The 18,913-nt window shown below is 43.8% G+C and overlaps 1 protein-coding gene across 2 annotated transcripts in view; it reads right to left on the reverse strand.

Moving 5' to 3' along the window:
* FGF12 (fibroblast growth factor 12) overlaps positions 1-18,913 on the reverse strand; it is a 137,867-nt gene that overhangs the window by 4,145 nt on the left and 114,809 nt on the right. For both annotated transcript variants that reach the window (XM_041467816.1, XM_041467815.1), the window contains exon 4: positions 4,791-4,989. In XM_041467816.1, coding sequence (XP_041323750.1) covers positions 4,791-4,989 — 199 coding nt within the window. The remainder of the gene's footprint in view (positions 1-4,790; positions 4,990-18,913) is intronic.

Below are 18,913 nucleotides of genomic sequence, written 5' to 3' on the forward strand. Positions count from 1 at the left end.
TAGATATTTCCCATCTATCCATCTTCACTCTGTGTCTTTCCTGGTCTCAGACCCTTTTGAGTCAGGAGGAACCAAAACTTTTCTAAGCTGCTGTTCAGCAGGTAGGCAGCCCTGCAGGATCACCATGTGCCCGACGGTGCTGGGCTGGACCTGGGCAGGGCTGGAAGCACATCCTCTGGTAGCAGCCCACAGCAGGCTCCCTGCCTGCACAGACACCACAGCTCTGGGTGTTGGTATCTGCCTGAGTGGCTGTATTTGCCAGTGCTTTGGTGCAGGGAATTCACTGCCTGAGCAGCAGCACTGAGGGCACCAGGGAGTGAGTGATTAGGCACCCTCGTTTTCTGCCTCTAATTACCATGTTCTAAATCCCAGCTGATGCATTTCAGAGGCATGTGAGCTCATGTCTATCTGGTGTGAAGATAGACATGTAAAATGTGAAGGATGTTGCCAGGTGGAAGCACACTTTGTTCAGATAAGAAAGGCAGCACAGGATGGCAAAAAATCCAAGCAAAATCATGGTTAAAATACATCACATTTGCCATCTAATAACATGATCAAGAGTCTGATAGATGAACAAGTGAGTTAGTGTGGCATAGAAAACATACCAAAACCTGCCTACCTGGAAGACAGACCCAAGAGAGGAGCTGTGTTAGCAAAGACTTATAGAGTGTGGAGATTCTGAGGTTTGATTTTTTAAGAGTACTTTTTAGGATGTTGGGAAAGTAACATTTTATATGGGCAGGTAGTAACAGGACAAGGGAGAATGGTTTTTAAAAAAGGAGAGGTTTCGGTTAGACATTAGGAAGAAATTCTTCTCTGTGAGGACAGTGAGGCACTCCCACAGGCTGCCCAGAGCAGCTGTTGATGCCCCATCCCTGGAAGTGCCCAAGTCAAGGCTGGATGAGGCCTGATCTGGGGAGGGTGGCATCTCTCCCCATGGCAGGGAGTTGGGACTAGATGCTGGTTAAGGTTTCTTCCAACCCAAGACTTCCTGTGACTCTATGCTTTATGTATTCAGGTGATACATTTGAAGCATTTTCACAAGACCTACCGAATTTTCCTAGTCAACAGTCTTGTACTTCTTTATAACATCTGAGGACTCTGCCTTAACAAAACTTGGATGTTATTTTCCTGAGGAATGACACCGGGAAGGATCTGGCTGCTTGGATACTCATCAGTGGTAATAAATGGATCCAGACTAGTCATTAACAGGTCACCTTTGTATCTGAGACACGTTCAGCTCATGAGGGCTGAAGCACCATAAATCCAGAGTTAGGGACTGCTCTGCTGACTTGGAGGAAGTTTTCTGCTTCTGTGGCCAGATTTGCCACCCGTAAGTGTTTTCTAGTTTGGGCCAGGAGAGAGAGGAAATGTAACTCTTTGGGAGAGTTGCATTTGGAAATTATGTCTTCAAGAAGAAGGAAATATAAATAACAGAGCACATCCACAGTAAGCATCTGATAATATTCCTACTTAAATGACTGGAAACTTCTCACATTGAGATGGATTTGGATATTTAGAAGAACAAGAGGCACTATGGATGGTAGGATTGTTCCAGCACTAATCATTACAGACACTTAAAGAGACTGAAATTTCTCTAAAAGATTGCTTGTTGTCCAAATGACAATTATACTTAAGCTCATTTCTTGTGCAGTCTAGTTCAATCTTGATGTCTTCCCTTTAGGGTTCATTTAGCTCGAATAATCGGTGATCAGAAATAAAAATATCAAAAGAAATGTGTTGCGTATGTGTGTTTTGAAGCAAAACTGGCACCACACAGTACATCAACTGCTGCCTACCAGGCTGTTTGCCTTGGCTTTGCCTGTGCACAGATGGGAGAAGAACTTAACGTCTCCCCTGTTATTACTTAGTAAGTTTTTTGTGCTTTCATATTGATTAAGCTTAATCTTATTTCCAAAAACAAACAAAACCTACCTACACTAAACTAAAAAAACCTCCTACCAACCAAAACCCAAAACTTTTCCAGTTGGTATCTATTGAATTTCATACAAAATACCTCCAGCATCTTGCCAATCTACGTGAGTCAAAACACTCCGAGTGTTTAGCACAGCAGACCGTAGCTGCTAAAAGCCTTAGATAACACACACCCATACACAGATACCACTGTGTATATATGCATATGTGCGCCCATGAGTATTTAGAAATTATCTGTGAGGATATTTCTTATTTATGTACAAGTTTACTGTCCATTTGCAATTTCAAGGAGACTTCTGAATTCAGAGAGCAGGATGAAGCAATGGGAATCAAAAGAGCTTAGGGAGCAATCTGGGTTTTTTTCTGTTTCCCTTACCTGTGAACCCTTTCTTCACTAAAATGCTGCATAATTTTTCTGTATATCAGAAACAATGGGGAAGTTTCATCTCAGATATAACTGCTATCGAGTGGTAGATGAAGTGATTCCTAGCAATGGATGTGGCACTTCTCCTTCTCAGGGGGAGCAGATTCCTCCTTGCACACAGTCCTGTGTCAGCCATCACGGGACAGGGCTAATGCTGGTGGTGGTATCCAGCAACAGGAAACCTGGGGGTGTGACTGTGGATGGAAGCTGTGTCCTGAATAAGCAGCAAAGCCCACACACTGGGGCAAGCCACAGCATTCTGCAGAGCCGACATGCAAATACAGCAGGAGAGTGCTTTGAGTATTTCCTTGGAGTCATAACAAAGAGAAAGAAGCTGTTAGAACAGGGTAGGAATTGCCCCTTTTCTGTAACATCTCTGCTTGCAAGCTCTGCTCCTGGGGACTTTGATGGATGCGGTGCAGAGAAGTCACGTGGAGATGAGTGCGTTTTACTCCAACCCTCCCCACAAGCCTCTGCTACCTACAATGAATTTTAGGCTTGGGAACAGAGTCCTCTGTCTGGAGTCACAGTCCCAGACAGCTGAATGCTTTGGGAAGCTGACACGTGCCTTGGCTTGGGAGACTGCCAGCTCTTTGATGCAGCAGCGCTCACAAAGCCTGACTGCAAAGCATGTGGAGGAGGGAAGGAGTGGAGGAGCCCTTAATTTGGCTGCCAACTTCCAAAGCGCTCACTGCTCAGGAGGTTATGTGACAGCTGTGATTGAGGCAAGTGTGGGAGGATGCAACTGCGGGAAAGGGAAGCTCTCAGGCTGGGCTGGGTTATTCAAAATGAAAGCCAGAGCGGCATTTGCTGAAATGAGATCTCTGCTGTGGGTCAGGCAGCTCTGTTAAGGCAAGGCTTTCCACGAGGAGAGCCACGGGAATGGCCTAGTTTAATGAATGCAGAAGGAAACTATTGAGCTGTTCAGCAGACACCATGCATGCTAGATTAAAAAAGAAGCCTGGATTCAAAGGATCCCACTGATCAGTGCCAATGCCCAGCCAGGCAGTGAAGAAATACCAGGAGGTGGTGAAAACCCAGCTGTGAAAGATGGTGCTTGTAAAAGACTCTTCTCGAGGTCAAGGCAAGAGAGAAGCTGGTGACCAACCCCATGCCTGAAGCAGGCCCTGTTCCTTAGCAACACTTGAGGGCTTAGGGTACCAATCCCACTAATGCCTCAGATAAACAACAAAGGGCTCCTGGCTGCAGAGAAGCTGTTGAAAGCAAGCATAGGACAAGCAGCTCCAGCCATTCTCTGCTCTTTCAACATTTCCATTTCCTGTGCAAAGCCCACAGATACTCTGGGAATGCTGCACTGAATTTCTCTAATGCTTTGCTTCAGATGGCCTTTTCCTTACACTCCCAACTTCCCATCCCTGAGCTGGGAAGCTTTTAAAAAGGTCACTGCTGTGTGGAATGAGCTGTGGCCTCCATCACTTGTGAGTGGTACCTGTTAGGGGAGCATCAGTTCAAACCTTCTCCCACAGCCAACATGGAGTAGTGAGAGGGAGCACAGAGCTGTGCAGCCAAGGCCAGCTCCAGGCTACTGTGTCCCTGAAGGAGACATATGGCAGGACAAAGATGGGGTCACAAAGGCATACCTGGTTTGGGGATTGAAAAGCAGTGCTTTTCCCAAGCAAGAGATAAGATGTGCTGTTTCCAGAATCAAGTTAGTACCTATTAAGTACTAGGCTTACCACACTATCTCTCCATTTATTAGGGGCCAGCCCACAAAAAGCAAAATGTCCTGGCAGGAGCCTGAGGCACACTTCAGAGTGTACAGGCATCTGCAGGAGGGCAGAACTTCAACTCCATGACTTTCACTGAAGCCTCACACTGTGATGAAGACATATGGCATGACAGCATCCCATCTAACTTTGGACAACAACTCTACCCCCCAGTGACTAACTAGGATGCCTTTACATATGAGGAAAAACAGATTTAATCTCAGGGTAGACATAAAAAGAACATCCACAGCTGTGCTGGTAGGACCCATTTTTCTTCTGTTACTATGAACGGAGTGCCAAAGTCTAAAATCAGGTGAGATAAATCATCTCTACTGACTCTACATGGGACTGGAAATCTACTGAAATACACTGGCAAAATCCTCTGAGAAGACAGCATTATGATCATTGCTGCATCACATTCCTTTGGAACTACTGGCTGCTTTTCTTTACCAGTAATTTCTTGTGTTGCTAGGCTTTTAAATTCATCCTTTAGCACCCCAAAGCTAAGAAACCCCTTTGAGGCTAAAAGGAAAGTAGAATGCTAACAGTGCAACCCAGCACTTATGTGAAGTGCTACAAACATTTATTTCTTCTTGCTTTCTGGTCTCGAAGCCCAACACCCCCACCCAGGAAACCCCAACTCTGAAGCTGTTACCTCCCCCTACCCAAACCCCACTGAGGGAGAAAGTGGGCAGATTCCATACCTTCAATGGGTTTGGGTACAAAATGTGATGAGGGTTTGGTTTTTTTCACTCGGTTTCCCTTCATAATTTGACCTTCTTTATTGAGTCCCAGGAACCACGCTCGTCCGGATTCTTGCTGCCGGTACAGCGTGGAAGAATAAATAACGTAGTAGTTTTCAAAGACAGATTCTTTAAATTTGCACTCTGGTGTGAAAACATCCTGCAGTAAGAGAGAGAGAGAAGAAGAAAAAGCAATGGAAGAATTAATAATCACTGATCTTCTAAATTAGGCATCACTAAGTGATACACAATGGTCACGCATTGCAGTTAGCAACAGAAAACAACAGGCATCAGCAATGCCAGCTCCCAGCAGTAACACCCATCCAGACAACTCCCAGCTGAAAGGCAAGGCTGTCCTTCCCTGGCACAGCTGTGGTTTTGCAAAACAGCCCACAGTGAACAGGCACGAAAAATGTGCAGGAAAAGTCAGAAATATGCCAGGATTTAGACTTTAATACTAAGAAAAAGAAAGAAAAAGAGCTGAGAAGCAGAGACAGCCTTGCTCTTCCTGATGCCTTCCCCTGGCTTTGCTCATACCTTCCCGTGATGGGCAGATGTACAATGCTTTTTGTCTAAGATATTGAGGTTTCTTCAAATTCTTAGAGGCAAAAGGCAGTTTATTGAACCATTTAAGAGGATTCAAAGAAATGAGAGTACAAAAGCAAGTAAACCATTTAATTTCAAAAGCGTTGTGAGGAAATGCTGGCACAAAGCCTGGAAATCTTTCAATAAAGAGAAAGAAGTAATTTTCAAGATTTCTGGCGTAAGTATTTCTGCAGGTACTGAGAAGCATTTCCACACCTGCCCTGGAGCAGAGCACACATGGATCTGTCCAGGACATCCCCTCAGCCTGTGATGGCTGTGGGAGTGGCTGTGTCATTGCCACTTGCCCTGGCTTTGCATGAAGTCTCTAGGACAGAACTACAGTCAGCTATGGACTAGTACTTGTTATGTCCCAGTATTCAAGATTTTCAGAACAGAGAAACAATAAACCTCTTTTAAAAGATCTGGCTGGCCAAGGGATTCTGTAACAGTGGGCTCCCCAACCTTCAGTGAGTCATATGTGGCTGTTAGTGAGTTGGGTTTTGTTCCCACACTTTGAGATTGAGCAGAAAACCTATCCTAGCCAAACAAATTCTCCTACTAATTTTCTAAAAACCATTCTTGCATAAAAAGTACAAGCCACAATGAAAATTGATTTCCTGAATCAAAACTGTTTCAGCAAAAAAATCTCTTCTTACAGGTCCCAGACAAGGCATTTCTGAGACCTGTGAGTGAAGGCAGATGCTTCTTACAGGCAAGTGATGCTCCCTCCCAAACCTTAGCCACTCCCAAGTCTTTGGGAGCTTCTCCAGCCTTGCCAATGCAAAACCCATGACCAGCATTGAGCAAAGCATCTGGAGTAATGTCACGTGTTTACTGCAGACCTTGTTAAAGAGCAAACATTCTGAACATTCAGCAACACTCAGGAACTTGTTCCCAAGCGATCTGGAGGTTATATAAAGTGTTGCTGGTGTGACAATAAATCCAGTGTGCAACAGACCTGCAGAGACTGGCAGGCTTGAAGCTACAGAAGATAAAGCACAGCAGAAAGCACAGAGCTGTGCTGCACATGTGAATTTTGCATCAATCATAAGCACCACACAGGTAAAAATACCATCAGCAAAACGGGCCATTTTGCCTTATCTGAGGGAGTCCTTTATGCCAGAGAAATAAATATTTTTAAAAGAGAGTGAAACAAGTTAAGAGAGATCTAGATGACTTAGAGCACTATAAAATGGTGTTTGAAGTAGCTTCCCAAAAGAACAGTGTTTAAGTGTTCCTTAATCTGCCCTTTATCTCCAGGCTTTGGCTTGCCTGGGAAGGCTCAGCTCACCTGGGAGCTGGGTTTGCAGGAGCTGCCTCTGAACTGCTGGCTCGGGGGCACTCCCTGGCACCAGGCCCAGCCAGGCAGCAGCTCTCAAACCAAACTGGACAACTCAATCCCCCTTCCCATGTTTTCATTACCCCATCAGTAAAAGTTGATCACCAAAATTCCCTTTACGGGGGACTAAAAAGTTGGCAGGCTAGGAAAGATAGCTCCCAACTTGACTTAAAACATGGAATTAAGACTATTTTCAATGAAGAAGAAATATAAAAGCTAATGCATTTTGAAAATGTAGTTTCACAAAGAAAAAAAAAGATATTTTAATTAGAAGTGATTGCAAGTTAAGTTTTCAGCTCAATATCTATTTTAAAATTACTGCAGTGTAATATTTTATGACATGCAGCAGTAGTTCATAAAAGCAGATGCTGTATTGTATACCCACTTGTACCAATAAACTCACAAAACTCTTATATTATTTTAAAGCAAATGCATGCAAAGACATCAAAGTAATGAAGATTTTGAGAAAATAAAGAAAAATCTATTGATTTCCTTTAAATGTTTACGCTCCCCCACAAGCAAACAAAAGCATCCCATTTGTTTTGTGAGTTGGCTGGTTGATTCCTCATCCCCCAGAATTCAGCAGAAACAGCACTTCAGGATTTGAACCATGGCAACACTACTATGAAACACCCCAGCTCTCTCCATTCAGCAGCCTAGAAATCCACAAATTTGACAGCTAAGTTCCAGTTAAATAATACTGGGTTTATCCACTATTGCCCTTCTTCTTATGCACATCATCTCACCTGCAACAACTGTGCCATGTGGAGACAGACACCCATGGGACACTGCTCATCCTGCCACCAAACTGACATGTCCCAGGGTCCTCACAGGTCTGAGCAGCAGAAATCTCTGTGGGCACTACCATGGACTTGACACAAAGAGCAAGAGGATGAAGAAAGACCCAGATGACTGGAGAGGAGACAGGGCAAAGGAGCACGACTCAGGCCACTCTCCCAAGAACTACCTGAGGATTTTGAGTGTCCTCTAAATCTCATTAACATGCAAACCCTTATGTTTTTCTTCACTGCTGTCTTCTTGGTGCCCCATGGCCAGCCTTCAGGTACACTGCATCATTTAGTTTCATCACATGCCTTTTGCTGTCAGCTTTGGGGCTACCAAAAACAAAAGACTATTGGGATATTAATGGCAGAAGCTCTCTACAAGCTTCACTGTCAAAATTAATTGTGCAATTATGATGAATCAGGTGGGAACTACTGTTTCAGTTGTCTTAGGCTGTGATGAGCTGGGAAGAAAGACAGAAGTGCAGGTGAGCACAACAGACTGCACAATAATAAAGCAGTTTGTAGCAGCCACTGCTGCACAGAAAGAAATCTGAGATAACAAAAGGTATTTTTTAAAAATCGCTGATCTCTTCACCAGACCTCTGGGCCATGCATGATTTAGGGTTTTTAAATTTGTTTAGTTTTGTTTGTAAGATAAATGCTAGATGGGCAGACCTGGAGTCCAACAGTTTCTCTTCATCTCAGATAAAGAGTGGGTAAACACAACAAAGGGATCCTCAGGCTGTGCCCACCACGTGCTTCTGACAGGACATAAGGACATCCTGCCCCAGTAGTAATGCCATGGTAAAGCCCTGGGGTCATGAGCACCACTTCACTTCCTCACTTGCTGCAGGACCTTGGAAACAGGGTTATAACGAGTCACACTCAATGATTTTTCCAATACTCTCCTTGATTGAAATAGTATGACCAGGTATAAGACAGTGAGAGGACAGATGGCTTCTATCTTTTAATCACCAGTCATTTTCAGTCTTTAAACAAAGAAATAAACAGTGACTCCATTTTCTGCACAAAGTCCACAGAGGTCCCCTGTCAGGACTGTCATGAACTCAGCTCACTCAGAAAGCCCATCAATTCTTCTCATTAAAGAGTATGCTTGTGATTTGTAGAAAAAAAAGATTCTCTCAATTTAACTGAATGCGAAATATGTCTTTGACTGAATTATTTTTGCATACAAAGTAAATAAATACATTTATTTGTTTACCAGTTGGAGATTTAGAGCCTGAGGTATTTTGTTAAGTGTCTACAGATATTACTGAAAGTGGCTTGGAAAAGGAGTTCTTTTTTAAATTATTAAATTAAAAACTTGTATGAAATATTTACAAAAAAACCATTAGTAATTTACATGCAAAATTATTAGCATCTGCTTGCAACTTGTATTTTGCATCTCAATCCAGTCCCTTCAACAAAAAGCAATTGTATTAAGAAGAGTAATCAGATTTGCTTTGAAAAAACAAACATAGGTCTGGTTTGTGCTAACTGTATTTTTACTGGAAATTTCACAGTCTAAAAAAAAAACCCCAACACAGTAGCTATCACACAGAACAAAAGGGAGATCACATTCAATGACACCTGGAACCAAAAGGAGCTAAATGGATGCATCTGCTATTGGGGGGGATTCCGTGTCAGACCTGCTCAGGGAGGGGCTAAGGTACCATGGATTCCCCCAGAAGTTATTTCTGGTTTAGAAAACCAGGATGTTTCATTTATCCTTGATCCCAGTAGTGTCTCCTGCCATCTGTAGATGGAAATATGGATGTGACTTCCAGGCACAAGCCAATCTCTGCATCACTTGAGCTAGTTTGGTTCTTCTGGGAAATGTTGGGAATGTCTGGGCCCATCTGTCCCTCACCACAGCACAGACTGGCAGTGGTTTGCGAGAGGGGATTTTTTTTCTAATCCACCTCAGTTTTCACCCGACCTGGACAGGTAGATCTAACCCAAACTCTTTGAACACCCTAAGTTTGACTGGACCCTTCTTTGCATTTCTGTAAAGCTGCAGAGGCACTGCTGCTGTCAGACCTGTAGGCACAAAGCTGCAGGGCATTCAGCGATGCACTGACAGCCTCAGAGATCTCAGCTTCTTCAAAAAATGCCAGCCCAACAGTGCTGTAGCCCTGGTGCAAACACAGTGCTGCCAGGGCAGTGGACAGCCCTGGTGCTGCTCAAGAAAACACTGCCAGCCCCTGCCATACCAGCCTGGGAGCATCCCTGCCACTGAGCATCCTCAGCCAGGAGGTGCAAAATAAAGGGTCCCCAGTAAGCAACAGCATGGTGCATCTGGGTTCTGATCACAAGAGCCAGCAATCTCTTCCCCAGAAGCCCCTGGTGTCCCAGATCATGGCAGAAATGGTGAGAGGTTTCCATATGCAACGCTCAGGGAAAGCCAGCAGGAAACTGTCACAGGCTGCTGTTGTATTCAAACCCAGCTGCTCACTCAGCATCCCCCCAGACTGGGCAGCTTTGTTCATACTGCTCACCATTTCCCTACAAACATTCTCAAAATTGCCAGATAAATAAAGATTTTTTTTTAAGATCTCCTTTTATTATAACCCAAAGGAGAACAGCAAATACATACATCCACAAGCAAACCTAATGACTTAATAAATTTAGTCACTGAAACTAGCAGCAATAAAGAAAAAACCCATTCTGCAAGTAGTTTGTGCCACAGTTTAGGAAAGGGATGTTAATTATGAGTGTTGAAATATCTAACTAACACTCTCCCAGAGTAACAGTTTTCCTTTGTTTACAGCACTTATGGGTTTCTCTTTTACATTCTGCACAATTACTGAGCCAGATCTTCAGATGGGATAAAAGCACTAAACTGCACCATAGTCTATGGCATGGCAAGGCTTCCCTCCCAGAGAATCTGGCTCAGGATACTTACTGATGTTAGTGTTAATACTTAAGAGGTCATCAACTCATTTAAAACATATTAAGTAGAAATCATAAATATCAGCACAGCTATCAGCAGTGGCACTTCACTGTTGTTGCGGAGGCAGAGCATGGAATGATTGGATTGTGTTCACTTGTCTGTGTAAGCACTGTTCCATCCTGGGGAAAAGGATGGCACTATAGAAGAGCATCTGTTTTATGGTGCTCTTTACCCAGTAAAGGCCATTCTACATTCCCCACCGACCGCAGTTAAGGCAGGGTTTCATCAACACTCCTCTGATGCTAACAGCACTGAGAAATTCAGCACAGAAATCAATATGGATGTGCAAGACACCGGATTCTTGAAGACATTTGGGCTTCCAGATGAAATGCAAATGCCCAACTCCCATTTAAACCCCTGAAAGCTCAGAGACTATGCTTCTGAATATCTGGGAATTTGTGACCACAAACCTTATACGACAGCACTTGATCCTGGCACACTCATTGCCAGGACAGATCTTTAACCACAGAGATTCCATTTGCAGGATAAACCCTGAGCAGACCCCAGCAGCACTGCCACAGGCAGACATGCCTTGCACAGAGTCCACTGCAGTTCAGTGCCCACCTGCCTCAGTGTAGCTTCTCCCCTGACCTAGGGTTGCATCTGTCTGGAAATGCTTTAAAATAATTGTAGCTGAGCTCTCTCTTGGCATGTGATCAAGAACCGCAAATGTGCATCCAAACTTTACATCTCATCACATCTTTGTCCAGATGGCAGGTGATATTCTACTCTTCACACTCCACTCTTCCTCCCCCTTCTAGCTCCGTAAGAGATTGGTGACAAGTCTTCTTGGTGGCCTTTTAGAAGTAGGAGAGAGCAGATACATTTTAAAATAACAAGCTGCTACATGGGAGTGTACAGTGAGGCAATATGGTATCTGAAAGCTTTCTGACTCCGCCTGGACCATCTGTGGGCTGGAGGGAACACATTTTCAAATAAATCATCATCCATGCAGGTCTGTTCTCCAGCTCTGGGAGCTGGGAAGCAGCATTAGCAAGTCACCCAACTTACTGCCTCTGAAAATTTAACTAGAGGGCTATCTGCCCTCACTTTTGTAGGAACTCTCTGTGCTCAAGGTAAATAATTGTTCAGCTGGCTTCCCTTTAAAACACCCACACAAGTAGTGGAGTGCAGATCTGCTAAGCCATATGAACTGACCCAATATTCCTTGACAGGCAAAAAAAACCCAAGTGCTGGACAAGCCTCTGTAATTAGGCTGCTGGTCTTTACATGCGGACAAAGGTTGTCCTCAAGCACCTTTTAATGTTCAAGGACTGATTAAATTATTCACGTCACCACCACTGAGGAATGCTGGAGACAAAGGTGTGATTGCAGCATGGACATGCCCAAGGTGTCTTACAGCAGCAAGGACATCTGCCCACAGAGCAAAGCACAGAGCAGAGTATTGACCAAACCCGTGGTAAGTTCTGCCAGACACTGAGCTCTGTTTCACCCCAGATAAATCAGTTACCTTGACCACAGTGAGCACACACAGATCCACAGAAGCCACGGTCTCCCTTTGGCTACAAAGCAAATGAGTTTTGGGATCCTAATCCAGACCTGTCCATCTCACCACAGCTCAGTATTGTGTTCTTTTTCTTTCAGCTCCCGGCATGCCCATTGTGCAGTCATATTTTCATCAAATACTTCATAAAGTGCCCAAATTCACTGCATTGGCCTTTGGTGAGCTGCTCACGCAATCCTCACAGGAACACAGCTTTCAGCTTAGTGACTGCTGACAAGAACATAACTGGGGATGACTCTTCCAGCCAGGCTGCTCACTTCCATACCTCCCTGGAGAGCCCAGGGGGACTGGATGAGAGAACATGCTCTGTCAGTCAGCTCTGGGTACCAATGACTGCACAGCTCCGTGGGCAATGTGACCTGCAGAAGCCAGCACACTGAGCTGCTCACCCACATGGCGCACTGAGCAAGGCACGTATTTTGCGCTTTGCTTCACTTTTTCTAAACGATGGACCCCAAATTCAAATTCATGGTTGGACAGAGTAAAGTTTCATCCCTTCATTTTAAAATATAAGGTATATTTAGAATTTACTTGATTGATTTGGTTTTTTATTTTGGATCTTATTTCAAGCTGGAATTTTAAAGCCTCTGAAAGTTTGGACTGCTGTGAGCTGGAGCAGTGATCACAGCACAGCTCACTCGTGTGGCACTTGGCCCATCCAGTGCAGCATTACTCTTCCAGGAAAGCAACTGCTTCCCAAGAAAGGGGTGTTTGCTAACACCATTGTCCCTGGTACTGCATTCCTGGCAGCCTGGGGAATCTGGTGACACCCCAGAATAATTTCTAACTGGGGAATCCCAATTCATCTATTGTCTTCTCTACATTCTGTTTTCCTGACAAAGTGTCTGAAATTGCTAACAATGTTATCAACTCTGCTTACTCCAAAACACCATCCAGAAATACATTTTTGCTTTCAGACATAATGATCATGAGACAAGATGGCACTAGATGAAGATATGTTAGTTGCATACAAGAAGAACAGATTTCCTAAATTAGCATCGTACTGCCTCATCTGCTAAAGCCTGAAATAACTATAAAGAAAAATAATAATGTAAGAACTCTAGAAACACAGCCAGATGGGATGCTCTGAACCTATGATCTCTGTTTCTTGGCATCCATCTGAGTCTGAGCCCAGGGCAGAATAAATTGATTTGTTGCCTTTGGTTATGTTTGCAGTCCTGCTATTTTTATTATTGTTGATAATAATTGCAATGGATAAACCAAAGTAATGGTTATGCATTCATACACATGAGATTATTTTCTTCTGATAGTCAAAGGAAACCTTTTAGTGGAAAATAAGCAGTCAATATTGGGTTCATCATGTTATTATTGATATGAAAATCATCCTCAAGGGTTCACAACAGAGTATAAATGCCTCGGGCATTCAATACAATGCCCTCACAATGACAGGAGGACACGGTAGACCTCATCATTCCTACATTTTTGTGCTGAGGTCCTGAGCACTGAAAGACCAGACGGCTGGCTACGTGGTCTGCAAACAGGAGGTGTCAGTGAGTGGAGAAACAAATTTCAACCAAGTTCCAGTTCAGTTTCTTAAGCAAACACGCTCTCTTTCTGACATAAATGAAATAATGCAATTATAACAATGTCAGCAAGAAAAGGGCTGAGAATGAGCCCCAGCCCTTGTGAAGAATAGTCTTAGAAGTGTTTTATGGTTTTTAACACATAGACAAAACTGCCCTGTTCTCACCCAATGGTACAGCCTGCACAGAGTGCAGGTCTGAGGAAAGAAAATGGCCTCAACCCAATTTTCTGTGTAGCTCATTTTTTCTGTGTAATTCATCGTCATGTGGGCAGAAGATAAGAGGACTTGCCAAGGAGCTCACCAGGCCTATTACAGCCCTGAGATGCTGATGTGCTGAGATAGCCTCTCTGCTTTGACTCTTAAATTCAAACTGTGAGACTCGCTGGAAACACACTCTATCTTTCTTAATGCTGCAAAGATCTCTCCTGCATTAAACCAGTTTCAGAGCTGTCATGACCAGGGCTGGAAATTCAATTTCTTTGCTGATGAAACATCCATTTTGAAAATGAGTGGTGTTAGTTTATTAATATTTTGACAGCTTAGTGACAGATTGGCTACAACTGGGCAATTAACAGAAAGTCCTGTGGTCTAAAGCATCAACTGAGGCTGGGGTGAGCTGGTGTTGGACCAGCAGGTTCTTACAACCAAGATGAAATGTTATGAAGTGTGACAATTTATGTGGCTTTTCCCACCCCCTGTACCCACTGCTGGAGCGCCTACACAGTGAGAAGGAAAGGTTCACAGAATATTCATGGAAGGAGGCCAGCTCTGCTGCCCACTGGGAGAGCCAAAGGGAACCCTCTGACATCTGTGCCTCAAAACCTGGGCTCCAGCAATATTTCTGCTGACAAAGCCAGCAAAAAAAGGTCCATGGTGCTCCCTTAATATCTGCCAGGGTGACACTCAGGTGACACTTCACACCCCTCTGCTCATCATCCCAACCCCCAGTGAAGGTAGGTAGGTAGGTAGGTAGGTAGGTGCTATAAAGGAAGACTGTGGAGGGTGTGCAGGCACATTTCTGTAGCTTTTAGACATTTATTCACTGGTTTTCTGAGAATTAAGAAAATCAACCAACTCTGCTGTGACAATTTCCATCCACATATTGACCACAGTATCTATGCACAGCTTGAATGAGCTCACAAATCTCACAGCCCAAAACAACTTCACAGAAAATACTGGGCTTATTATTTCCATGGTATGTATGTGCTGACAACCTGACTTGTTTTTCTTCTGTTAGTTTCCTTTTGATGTGAAATAACCCGTGGACAATGCACAAACATTTTGAATGGACCCACACTATGCCACAGCTCAGATCTGACTGTTTCAGTGTATACAGCCAGCTGACCCATTGTAGCTGATGCTCTGCTTCCCAGGAATCAGACAGATGGAAGTATATCATAAGGGATTTTTCAGCAGTGGCTGTAGTGAATTTTTTCACTCTGTTGCACACTTTGCTAGAGAACACAGATTAGCTTTGGCATCTGATTCTGTTCAGAAGCCAACTAATGACTTCAACTTCCAAACTAAGATAATATAGTCACACTAGAGAGTGTAATATAACACACTAACTCTATTTGGCACAATGCACAGTAAAGCAGGAGACCATTTTATTGGGGGACTAGTATACAGAAGACTGTGAAAATGTCTTTAAATATATGACCCAAAATCAACAGAGCAATCCAGAGTTAAAAATCACTGCTTTTTCTTTGTAGCTACTTATTGCAGCATACAGGCTCAGTGAGATTCAGGGTTTACAATTAGATGTGAAGGCATTTGATTATGTTTTACATAGACTGTATTTACACTGTAGGACCAAATGCATAGAGTGAAACTGTTGGTGCCAAGGGCTGGATGCTGTAGACATTTCAGGATGGGTTCAGTCTGGTCTAGCTGCCACCTGGCAATATGGTCTGACTGTCGAGTATTTTAGGGGCACTCCCAAAGAGAACCTTTCAGTTTCATTTCACCTAAAAGTGAAGCTAGTTTAGCTTAGCTTCACCTAGTAGTGAAGCTAGTTTGCACAGCCTGAACCACTCTTCAGTGAAAACTGAAGAGCTGCATGTGAATGTGACTGGAGGGATTATTATCTAAAGTGCAATCCTGGTCTAACTAAAGTACTAATCCCAGAGATAGCTGGGATAGTTGGCTTACTGCAGTGGGGTGTAATAAAGTAGGCATGTGATGATGTGAAATGTCAGTGCTCCTAAAAGGGGCTGAGGGCCCTGTATGCCTCTGGAAAACAGAGATGTGAGCAGCCTGCTCTAACCCTGGGTGGGGCTGTGCACAAGGTCCTTTTCTGCCATGTGGAGTTTACATTTCAGATTGTTCCTTTATGATCTCAAATGCCTCAGCCACACTGGATGTAGTAACACAAAGCTTTCCCAACAGCACTTACCATCAATATCCACAAACAGCTACACTGGCCACAGTACCAACAAAGCAGTTGCTAAGCCTGCCTATCTGAAATCAGTACCCAGCTTGCAGAAAGCCTGGAGATTACTACACCTCACAGCTGGACTCTTCCAAAGTGTAAAAATATTTTTCTTAGCATGATAAATTTTAAAGAAATCTTATTTATATATTTCAGCAAACATGTTGAAGGGGAAGGAAACCTCAGAGCTGTTCTGACTATATCACTAGAGGAGAAACATGTTATTTCTGTTTTCTTCTGTGCTATTACAGAACTGGGGGAGGAAAAAGTGCCCCACTGAACCAAAAAAGCCCCAGAAAAGAGAAACCATTTGCTCATGGGCATAACAGTCCTTTCTTACCATTTGCAATATTTCTTAGTTTCCATCTGTTTTCATCAATACTAAGTACTGAATCATTAGTACAGCAACAGGAAAGGTGTGCTGACCCATCCTGTCACAAACAGTGTAGCCATGAACAACCCTCACCATACAGCACAATAAGAAAGGATCTGGAAGGTGAAAAGCTATGAAGCAAAAATTCAATCAGGCAAGAGGCAGAATGCTTATCAAATCACTGGGTTTTATTTACTAGTTCCACACTACTGCATCTCAACTGACCTAAGCAAAGCATATTAGCAAACTGCTAATTCACAAATACATGCAACTGCACTTAGAGGAACACACAGAAAGTAAGAGCACCATGGGGATCATTGTACTTAGAAGAGGGCAGTAAAAAATATGAGGTAACTAAGGCACAAAAGAAAAATAATGAGAGTTATGAGATTTTGCTTTTTACGCTGGTCATTGAAAATAAATTTCAACTGACAAGGATGCTTTAAAAAGTCTGCTTTCTAAATTTAACTTCGATATTGAATAGTCTTGGGTTTTGTTCTTTTGTTAGCATACATTTGATAAAAAACCAAGGCGTGATAATCCTGGCGCTACACATTTTCAAAAGCAATTCTTTAGCTGCAGTCTCTTCAGAGGGTGCAGATAACATTTGCATGGATACAAAGCCTTTGCAGAAAGAATGTTCCTTAAGGGCAGAACTGGCTGTAGGGTTTAATATTGTAAGAACTGAGACTCAAAATCAGCAGCATTCACATTAATAGCCATTAAATTATTTATTCATATCAGGCTCTGGAAGGCAGTAGATAGACTAGGTTGTTCTGAAGGGCTAAACTCCCATAAACTTTGTTGCATGATTTACTTACAGTTACCTTTTTAAGGAACAGAAATTCCTTACTACAAGTCTTGGCACACATTAATGCCTTTGGTTCCTTCTTTCCCCGATTTTGTGAATGAGAAGAAAAGTCTGTGCACCAAGTAATGTCCATATCCAGGAAGCAGATGCCATAGTGCAGCCCAATCCATGCTCCAATGCAGCAGGACAGAGAGGGTGCAGTGTGGAAGAGGCTCCCTGAATTACTTCTCTCCTTACTACAAAACAACAGCTCTCAACAAAGCTCCATCTACAACCTTCAAATTTCTTCCTCCACAAACTGTATGATCCAAAAAATATTACAAAGCTGTCTTGAAATATACCTGCTTCACTAGTTGTCACTTTCTGTTTTCCAGTCAAAATCTAGCCCAAAGTCCCTATGGACACAGGCCATCAGGTTCAGGGGTCAGGGGTCTCGAAGGACTCCTGTGGAAAAGCTCTGCCAGGAGGGTAAGGGGGCTCTTCAAATGATCCAATTGCCTGCAGCCCTCCAGCCAGCCACAACCTCACTGCTGGCTACCTCACAACCATGGGAAAAGCCATCTGAAAAGCATCACATACATCTAGTAAGGCCAGAGGGACAAGCAGCAGGGCCACAAAAACAATGACCTGAGGTGCTAAAGTTGCCGACAAGGTGGTACTGCACTAAAGAAGTTCTTGGCCTTTTTTCACCCCCACTTATGTCCTGAGCCCTACTGCTGACCTTGATCCATTTAATTACATCCATAACAAAATTACACTGTAGCAGAATGTAATTATGCAATCAAGTAATGAGCTATGGTTTCACTCTTGGCGTTGTATGCAAAGCCACCTTTCAAGAGGGTGATGAAAGAAGAGATTATTGCAAAAGGATAGCACAGCCCCATGTACTAATTACTGGTCATGATGCAGGGGACAATGTCTGCTGGCAACATTGATCCATCAGCTGCTTTTAATGGGCAGCTGAAACCCTGCTCTGTGCTGCAGCCTCACAGCCAGAGCCACGGGTTTCATCCCGACGCCAGACATATGCTCACGACAGGCACGCTGTGTGACGGACCTCCACACCTCTGCAGCCAGCAGCTTCTTTCAAACACACTTATTAAAACTGACTAAAGAACTGCTGCACTGCTGGCCACTGTCAAATTGGCAGTCTGGCAGTGGCCAGCAATAGCACCGAGGGAAAGGTGTAACCACAGGGAAAATGCAGTGAAAGCTCCTCCTTGCTCTTGGCAGCGGGGAGCTTGTGCCTGCTGGGTCCAGCAAGGGTGTCCTGGCGCTAAGGCAAAGCACCCAGCCTCCTGTGGGACTGCAGAAGTGTGGCAGGCAGTCTGTGTTCAGAGGTGGGTGTGAGAGCGGAGCTGATGCAGATCCCCGAGACAAGAAGGGCCTGAGCCAGGAGAGGCTTCAGTGAAACATTACAGGATGGAGGGGCTCACCTTGGAAGAGCAGCTCCAAGATTGCACTTTGCTGCCCAGCTCAGCGTCTGTCAGGTCTCAGCCCATGGAGAATTCACCATTGTTGAGATTTCAAGGTGTTTGGGAGGAAATGGAAAAAGAAAACCTGATATTTTAAGGAGATAAGAAACTGCCAAAACCAATTCTGACCATCATAGTTGTCTATGTCATGCCATACTCACATTTACACAGGCAGGTCACAGAAGGATCAAATCCATAATGCTACAAGCAAGGGTGGACGTCAATCCCTGTAGGTAAACAAATGGTGCCTACCAGCAGAGC

The sequence above is a fragment of the Pyrgilauda ruficollis genome, unplaced genomic scaffold (genome assembly GCF_017590135.1).
Source record: "Pyrgilauda ruficollis isolate IOZ18807 unplaced genomic scaffold, ASM1759013v1 scaffold21, whole genome shotgun sequence".
Taxonomy (NCBI): Eukaryota; Metazoa; Chordata; class Aves; order Passeriformes; family Passeridae; genus Pyrgilauda; species Pyrgilauda ruficollis.